The 10,000-nt window shown below is 48.3% G+C and overlaps 1 protein-coding gene across 1 annotated transcript in view; it reads left to right on the top strand.

The window, feature by feature from the left end:
• Positions 1-10,000, top strand: part of ctif (CBP80/20-dependent translation initiation factor) — a 25,607-nt gene that overhangs the window by 11,410 nt on the left and 4,197 nt on the right. The window contains exon 2 of the mRNA XM_076988853.1: positions 6,027-6,256. Within this exon, the coding sequence (XP_076844968.1) occupies positions 6,077-6,256 (180 nt within the window). The 5' untranslated portion in view covers positions 6,027-6,076. The remainder of the gene's footprint in view (positions 1-6,026; positions 6,257-10,000) is intronic.

The following is a 10,000-nucleotide window of genomic DNA, read 5'->3' as shown; positions in this document are numbered from 1 at the left end:
GACATAAGAGAACCCACACCAGGCATATGAGAACCCACACCAGGCATATGAGAACCCACACCAGGCGTATGAGAACCCACACCAGGCGTATAGGAGAACCCCACACCAGGCATATGAGAACCCACACCAGGCATATGAGAACCCACACCAGGCATATGAGAACCCACACCAGGCGTATGAGAACCCACACCAGGCGTATAGGAGAACCCCACACCAGGCATATGAGAACCCACACCGGGCATATAGGAGAACCCCACACCGGGCGTATAGGAGAACCCCACACCAGGCGTATAGGAGAACCCCACACCAGGCGTATAGGAGAACCCCACACCATGCGTATAAGAGAACCCCACACCAGGCGTATAGGAGAACCCCACACCAGGCGTATAGGAGAACCCCACACCAGGCGTATAGGAGAACCCCACACCAGGCGTATAGGAGAACCCCACACCAGGCGTATAGGAGAACCCCACACCAGGCGTATAAGAGAACCCAGGTCTCTTCTGCTCACCACAGATGTTTTTCCACTTTGCGAGCACAGACAGTGCAAATACACTAGAGCACAATCATCTGTGTAAACTGTGCTAATTTACTTTGAATTTAGTGCCTATTAACTGTCTAAATACAGATGATGGTGTGAGCAATCAATGCATTAAATACACACAGTAAACTATAAAATGTTTAAACTGTCTGAGTGCAGCACATTTCACCACACAGCAGGATGGAGGTCTGGGAGGCTCGGTCCATACTCACTGTGGAGTCACACTAATATGGTGATATACCTCAACAGCTTAAACAGCTCTGTCAGGGGAGGCACTGTGTCCAGATGAAAGTGAGTGCAGGAGTGTAAAGTGACTGAGGGAGGCGGGTAGTGTGTGGGGTGTGTGGGTTTTGTGTGTGTGTGTGTGTGTGTGTGTGTGTGTGTGTGTGTGTGTGTGTGTGTGTATGTACGTGTGTGTGTGGGGGTGTGTGTGTGTGGGGGGGGGGGGGGGGGGTGTGTCGGAGGTGAGTGTGAACGTGCTGCTTTCTGTTTAGCACATCTGTTTAGCCATCTGACTGCCTGCAGGGGGACAAAACGTGTCCCTACGTCCAGAGGACATGAGCTGGATGTGTCCTGCGTTCACATCTCAGCGTAAACGTCCTTGATGTCAGGGGAGTTTGAGGCAATAAAGTGCTGGGCAGTGGTCTCCACCTGCAGTGATCTCCACCTGCAGTGGTCTCCACCTGCAGTGATCTCCACCTGCAGTGGTCTCCTGTCAGATCTGTGTCCACCCTGGTAGTGATGCTGCAGGACGTCGTGCTCACGAGGTCGGACCTCACTACCCGGCTGCTGGTGGGTGCCGTTCTGCGGCCTCCTCAGGAAGCAGAGGCACCATTGAGCTTACGGCACTATAGAGGACGGGTCGAAGAACCACGAGAGGCCGTTTGTGATGTGCTGTGCCAGGACTGGGAAGCTGCTTGCGTGCACTGCTTCCACCATAGCTGTGCACCATCACCACCATACTGGTGCGTTGTAATGACCATAGCTGTGCACCATCACCACCATACTGGTGCGTTGTAATGACCATAGCTGTGCACCATCACCACCATACTGGTGCGTTGTAATGACCATAGCTGTGCACCATCACCACCATACTGGTGCGTTGTAATGACCATAGCTGTGCACCATCACCACCATACTGGTGCGTTGTAATGACCATAGCTGTGCACCATCACCACCATACTGGTGCGTTGTAATGACCATAGCTGTGCACCATCACCACCATACTGGTGCGTTGTAATGACCATAGCTGTGCACCATCACCACCATACTGGTGCGTTGTAATGACCATAGCTGTGCACCATCACCACCATACTGGTGCGTTGTAATGACCATAGCTGTGCACCATCACCACCATACTGGTGCGTTGTAATGACCATAGCTGTGCACCATCACCACCATACTGGTGCGTTGTAATGACCATAGCTGTGCACCATCACCACCATACTGGTGCGTTGTAATGACCATAGCTGTGCACCATCACCACCATACTGGTGCGTTGTAATGACCATAGCTGTGCACCATCACCACCATACTGGTGCGTTGTAATGACCATAGCTGTGCACCATCACCACCATACTGGTGCGTTGTAATGACCATAGCTGTGCACCATCACCACCATACTGGTGCGTTGTAATGACCATAGCTGTGCACCATCACCACCATACTGGTGCGTTGTAATGACCATAGCTGTGCACCATCACCACCATACTGGTGCGTTGTAATGACCATAGCTGTGCACCATCACCACCATACTGGTGCGTTGTAATGACCATAGCTGTGCACCATCACCACCATACTGGTGCGTTGTAATGACCATAGCTGTGCACCATGGCAACCGCATCCCTGCGCCGTGACGACCGTAGCTGTGCGAAATAACGTGACCCAACAAACCTTGTCCACGCTTTCAGCTTCCCACGTGCCGTTGACGGCCTGGGGCGGTCACCTTGTTCTGAAGAACCTTTCCTAATGTGCACTGCAATTTCACCTCACCTGTGAATAACACCATCAACATGTTGGGAGATTTTCACTTTATCTTAACAGGAATAAGCCACTAAAGCTGTGACTAAACTCCACTGACTGTGGGTTGCCAAGAATTTCAGTAGTGAGTCTCTTGTATCAGATCAACAGGGTCCGTTTGTTTTAAAGAAGAAACACATGGATAGGTCAGTTCGGTCACTTTACACTTTTTTTTTTCCTCTAATGTATTTGCTGTTATGCTACGTGCCAAATGGCCATTTTAACATGAAACATGAATCCAAAATGATTTGCACAATCTGGTCACAGCTTGGTAGCTGAGAATGTGTTTGTTTGTTTATTTCATTAAAAAAATGATAGCGTATAATTAGACACTCTTGGGACTCGGTAAACAGGGAAAATATTGCTTCGTTTATAACAGTACCCAATCTGTATGTTGTCATTTCACATGCTGTTTCTCTCTCTCACACACACACACACACACACACACACACACACACACACACACACACACACACACACACACACACACACACACACACGTCAGTGTCATTTTGAGCTCTTTAGCTGCAGGCAGTAACGCTGGTGTCAGGAGCAGAATGAGGAGGTCACCGGGCTCTGGGCCCGTGAGTTAGCACCACTCTCCGCCCCTGTGAGAGGCTGTGTACCCACAAGAGAACATGAGCGCACGGGGACTGGACCACAGCACCTGGTTTGTTCGGGAAGTCTTTTTATTTATTTATAAACCTGGACTTTTTCTATTCTAGTCCTGCACACACAAACGAACACGAGTTAAATCTGCAGCAGTGTCTCTGTGGTGATTAACACCGCATTTCTGAGCTTAGATGTCAGAAACAAACTGTCAGAAACAAACTGTCAGAAACGTTGCTGTACGCTGCTATAGAAGCTGCAAAGTGCGTACGAGGTGATTAGCCATGAGAGCACAGGCACACGTGCGTATTGAGCACAGGCACACGTGCGTATTGAGCACAGGCACACGTGCGTATTGAGCACAGGCACACGTGCGTATTGAGCACAGGCACACGTGCGTATTGAGCACAGGCACACATGCGTATTGAGCACAGGCACACGTGCGTATTGAGCCCAGACACACGTGCGTATTGAGCCCAGGCACACGTGCGTATTGAGCCCAGGCACACGTGCGTATTGAGCCCAGGCACACGTGCGTATTGAGCACAGGCACACGTGCGTATTGAGCACAGGCACACGTGCGTATCAGAGGAACACCTCACCCAGTCCACTGCCTCTGCACGTCAAACTGATCTTCTCAGCAACGTTCACATAAAGCAATGCTAACCACCAGCCTGGGCACTGGAAACATGCCAACATTAGCTCGACTTTAACATAACGGTAAAATTAGCTCGCTTTTCTTCTTTTGTCGTGTTCTGTTTAATTGTCTTTGTTCTATAAGCTGTTGTTGGCAAATGTAGCTTGTAGTAATTTGTCCATTACTTTTGCCAAGTAACCGAAGCCACTCATTGATTACACTTGTCCAAGTGATGGATGTGTGTGTGCTAGCTGTGACGAGCTGTCGGACACGCCTCCTCGTCCTGATTGGTCGTTTTTTGATTCAGCCAAAGTGAATTCTTGCAAATGGCGTTAGGAGTTCTAGGAGGAACCACAAGTCTGATGTTTTTTCACAGATGATCTCATTAGTCTTGTGCAGCTGTGTCATAGCCTGCTGCTACTCTATCAGGATAGGGTCATTGTTTTTAAATTACACTTGTAAAGTGTAAGTGTAGAATCTTGATTGATATGGTACACACACACACCGGTGCCAGCTATTCAGTATTCCTGACTGCTTGATTCAAGTTTGCTTCGAGCAAAACAACGGATGTCCTGGTGTATGCTGGGAAACGCTGGTGTATGCTGGGAAACGCTGTTCTAGGACATTGCTTTGGTGTTCAGCATTGTTTGGCCATTGTGTGTAGAAAGTGAAGCTGGTTTTGCTCATCCAAATTCAACATGATTTTGTATGTAGCATGTAAGTCATTTAACCTACTGCTGGAGTGGTCTTCATGAACACAGCGCACTGTAGATGGCGTTCTGTGGCTTTCGGAAAAACCTTAAAAACAAGGGATGAATGGGAGTAGAACTTTATTAAGAATAAAGGACTTCTGGATCGGTTGAAGTGACGTTTGGGTCTGCACTGTGTGGCACTGTACAGTTCTTGATACCGAGTGTTGGTTTGTAATGTAGGCGCTTTGTAAGAACAGAGGCCTGTATAAAGCAGAGCACACCGTCACCAGTGTGTGATGGTCTGTTGATTGACAGCTGGCTGACCTCAGGGCTCTTATGCCCACCACGTCCTGCCCAGCTCACTGGCTTAATTGTCTTCTTGGTGGATCCTCCAATATAAGTGCCGGCTTCATCTGCATAGTGTCTGTTAAACCAGCCAAAGTAATTGGCCAATAGGGAACCAGTACAGAATGGTGTAAGGACATCACCCAGCTGGATTCAGTGAAGCCTCCATATGCACCACCACTCCACTCTAAACTTTATTCATTTATTTAACACTATTCTTAATGTTATTATTATCAAAACTGGAGTTTTCCCACTCAGCCGAGCCCGTTTCAGTGGTGAGTGCATGATTCTGGCCTCACAGTCCGGGGCGGGACTGCAGGGACCTGCCCTCCCCTCTGCAAAGATACCCCCTCACCTTGGATACTGCCCCTGTGTACCTGTGTGAACTCAGGTACACCCTAACCCTGGGTGCTGGTGTTTATTTGTATCTGGCTGCTTTGCACCAATGGCTAATCCTCTTTGGCTCAGACTGGACATAAGAGACATGACTTATAAGAGTTTACAATCTCTCTCTCATTCTCTCTCTCTCTTCCTCTCTCTCTCTTCCTCTCTCTCTCTCTCTCCCTACATGAACAAAGGGTTAGGGTGAGTCAATACAGGACAGAATGAATGAAAGGAGAGGAAATAGGAAATAGGGAGGTGGACAGACAGCTTGCTTTAGGAGGACAGAGAGTGGACGGCACAGAAGAACACAGGAGTGTGACCAGCATCCAGGAGTGAGAGAGTGAGGGTGGAGTGAGTGGAGATGTTCACCCTCTGATTTACACCAAACACCCTTCACCCTCTGACGAGAGTTCTCTGCCTGAATCCAGGTGTAACCCCCACGGTGCGTTTCACTGCGCTCTCTGCTGCCCCCACTGGTGGAGCAGTGTAGGTGCGGTCTGGGTGGGCGGTCTCACTATGGGTTGAATGCTCAGATGTCACCCAGAGCTGGTAAGTGGGGCTCCTATTAAAACCTGACCTCCTAATTGAGAGAGACGATCGTGCTGTGAACACCAGGGTGGATGCTCATCTGTGTGAAAAACTCTTTATAAATAATGAATTCATAAAATTGCTCAAGCTTTATTTTAGTTTTTGGTTTGCAGAAAAAATGCAGTGTTTTACCTGAACCAATAGCTTATAGCACTAAAACCCTGAAATCTAACATGTCCCCACTTTTTTCCCCCCTCTGCCCCGCCCACAGGCCCCAAGCCCCTCCCCCCTCCCTCCCTCCCCTGCAGCGGGCTGGTTGCCATGGAGAGCTCATCGGTGGCATCGGCGTCGTCTGAGGCGGGCAGCACCCGCTCGCAGGAGATCGAGGAGTTGGAGCGCTTTATTGACAGCTACGTGCTGGAGTACCAGGTGCAGGGTCTCCTCGAGGAGAAGAACGACCACCACCCCAGCGCAGAGAAGACCCAGTCCAACATCTCCCAGGCAAGAACCTCCAGGAGCCCAGACCACTGGGAGACCTTTAGATGCCTTTATAAAAACCATATGTGTAGTGTACTACACAACCATACTACACACTATACACCATACATGTAGTGTACTACACAACCATACTACACACTGTACACCATACGTGTAGTGTACTACACAACCATACTACACACTGTACACCATATGTGTAGTGTACTACACCAGTGTTTCTCAACCTTTTTTCAGTTGTGGCCCCATTATATGCATGCAAAATTTTAAGGCACCCCAGTTTACAATGCATTAAAAACACAGGCTTGGGGGACGGGGACGTAAGTTGTTAAGGGGGGGGGGGGGGGGGGGGGGGGTCGTAAAATGGACACAAATTAAGTGTTATATCGCAATCTATCGATCGCGGGTGGTTGGTGCCAGAGCGAACTAGTAACTCATTGAATCATAGATGTGGATCAGATTTTTTTTTCGGATGTGAGATATCAGAAGTGTGCAGTGAGAGCGTGTGAAAACGGTCAAATGCGTGTGTCTCATGCTCAATGCATGAGCGTTGGCAACCCTGAAAACATACTCTCTGCAACCATCTCCCGGCCAACATAACACAAAAAAAGTGATTATTAAGACAGAGAGCAGATAAATGTGACTTACAGTCAGTGGGAAACCTGCGTAATCACGTGCTGACCTTGGTCATATGCAGGTCATATGCACGCTTTGAGCGTGAGACTCACGCATATTTAGCGATTTCACACGCTCTCACGCCACACATGGAATTTCTCACGCTTGAATATTATTATTATTAATTTATTTTTTAAATAATCTAATCGCCGCACACCGCAGCATATTCAGCCAATCCATCGGTTGTATATTATAACAGGTTGAACCAATCAGAATATAGATCGCGCTGTTTCTTGGTAGACTTTAGCCAGCCCGCTCCTCAACCACACACACACAGCCGCTACACTAACCATCGCGACAGATTCCAATCCACCCCGCCTGAAAAAAAGCTCACGCCCACCAAACTTGAGAGATCTGGTCATATGAAATAAATTTTCATGATTTTTAAAGCGTATAATAACTTCAATTTTTAAAACTTTTTAAAAAAAAAGTTTTTTATTTCACATCAGAATATTTTGACGGCACCCCCGATGAAGACAGACGGCACCCCAGGGTGCCGCGGCACCCCGGTTGAGAAACGCTGTACTACACAACCATACTACACACTATACACCATACATGTAGTGTACTACACAACCATACTACACACTATACACCATACATGTAGTGTACTACACAACCATACTACACACTATACACCATACATGTAGTGTACTACACAACCATACTACACACTATACACCATACATGTAGTGCACTACACAACCATACTACATACTATACACCATACATGTAGTGTACTACACAACCATACTACACACTATACACCATACATGTAGTGTACTACACAACCATACTACACACTATACACCATACATGTAGTGCACTTCACAACCATACTACACCCTATACACCATACATGTAGTATACTACACACTATTCACCATATGTGTAGTGTACTACACAACTATACTATACATGTAGTATACTATACAAGTACACTACACACTACATATTATACATGTAGTATACTGTACAACTATACCACACACTATACACCATACATGTAGTATACTATACAACTGTATAACACACTATACTATATATGTAGTATACTACACAAATATACTTTACACTATACAAGAGATCAGTAGAGCATAAACAAAAACAAGACCCAAGTATAACAGTTTATGTGCTGTAAACCCAATATTTCCAGTTCTGTAAAAGCTAGGCCCGTCTTGACAGAGTGTGAGTGAGAGAAAATAAGGGCATTTCTGATTAGACAGATTTCTTAGACTGGCACAGTATTTAGTGTGGTGAGATTTGAACTAGTCTTGATGTAGCTTCTAGAGAGAGGCCCTTTCATTTCTCAGGTAGGGCCGCTAGTGGCGCACACCTGAACCTTACGCTGGTCAACCTTAAACGCTACAGGCGCACATCTTCATCGTCCAGCCGTTTTATTGGTGGGGAAGTGTTTCCTGACAGCTGAGCACGGTGGTTCTATGTTCAGGTGAGAAGTGTGTGGCGCATGTGTCGGTGCTCAGACGTGCAGAACTATTGCTTCTGTTAACACCAGTTTAACACAGACCAGTTTGGCTTCGTTATTTATTTACGGGGGGGCGGCGCTTGATTGCTTAGTTTCGGTTTGGGCCGCCTTCTTGTGTGCTCTGATTATGGTGGAGTGGGGGTGGAGTATGGTGGAGTGGGAGTGTAGTATGGTGGAGTACGGGTGGAGTATGGTGGAGTGGGAGTGTAGTATGGCGGAGTGGGAGTGTAGTATGGTGGAGTGGGGGTGGAGTATGGTGGAGTGGGGGTGTAGTATGGTGGAGTGGGGGTGTAGTATGGTGGAGTGGGGGTGGAGTATGGTGGAGTGGGGGTGTAGTATGGTGGAGTGGGGGTGGAGTATGGTGGAGTGGGGGTGGAGTATGGTGGAGTGGGGGTGGAGTATGGTGGAGTGGGGGTAGAGTATGGTGGAGTGGGGGTGGAGTATGGTGGAGTGGGGGTGGAGTATGGTGGAGTGGGGGTGGAGTATGGTGGAGTGGGGGTGTAGTATGGTGGAGTGGGGGTGTAGTATGGTGGAGTGGGGGTGTAGTATGGTGGAGTGGGAGTGGACTATGGTGGAGTGGGGGTGGAGTATGGTGGAGTGGGGGTGTAGTATGGTGGAGTGGGGGTGGAGTATGGTGGAGTGGGAGTGGACTATGGTGGAGTGGGGGTGTAGTATGGTGGAGTGGGGGTGGAGTATGGTGGAGTGGGGGTGGAGTATGGTGGAGTGGGGGTGGAGTATGGTGGAGGGGGGGTGGAGTATGGTGGAGTGGGAGTGGACTATGGTGGAGTGGGGGTGGAGTATGGTGGAGTGGGGGTGGAGTATGGTGGAGTGGGGGTGGAGTATGGTGGAGTGGGAGTGGACTATGGTGGAGTGGGGGTGTAGTATGGTGGAGTGGGGGTGTAGTATGGTGGAGTGGGGGTGTAGTATGGTGGAGTGGGGGTGGAGTATGGTGGAGTGGGGGTGTAGTATGGTGGAGTGGGGGTGGAGTATGGTGGAGTGGGGGTGGAGTATGGCGTTTTACTGCATGGTTATCTTTCACTGTCTGATGTTAATGCCTTTCCCCTCTCTTCCTCTCTCTTCCTCTCTTCCCTTTTCTTCCTCGCTTTCTCTCTCTTCCTCTCTCTCATCTCTCCATCATGCTTTTTTCCTTCCCTCCCTGCCCGTTTCTCTCTGCCCATCTTAACATTCTTTGCCTTCATTTTGCATTGTGCAAATTTGTTTGTTTTTCAGTGTACATGTTTGTTCCCAATATTACCCAAAAGAATAAGGTTTGTGTGTGTGTGTGTGTGTGTGTGTGTGTGTGTGTGTGTGTGTGTGTGTGTGTGTGTGTGCGCGCGCGCGTGCGTTGTCCTGGTTTAACATTGGACCAGTTTTTCTATATCATTTAGAGCAGGTAGCACTGTGTGTGGATGTGTAGGTCTCTATAAGTGTGTATGGGGATGTTTCACCAAATGCTTTTGAGTGTGTGTGCTGGGCTTGTACTATTATTTTGATTGTGCGTGCGTGAGTCTGAGGTCCTGTTAATAGCATGTGATGGGAATAAGAGCTGTTCTTTGGTCAGCATGGAGAGTCTCTCTCTCTCTCTCTCT

This window comes from Brachyhypopomus gauderio, unplaced genomic scaffold (assembly GCF_052324685.1).
Source record: "Brachyhypopomus gauderio isolate BG-103 unplaced genomic scaffold, BGAUD_0.2 sc64, whole genome shotgun sequence".
NCBI lineage: Eukaryota > Metazoa > Chordata > Actinopteri > Gymnotiformes > Hypopomidae > Brachyhypopomus > Brachyhypopomus gauderio.
This window is presented reverse-complemented; position numbering and strand designations above follow the sequence as displayed.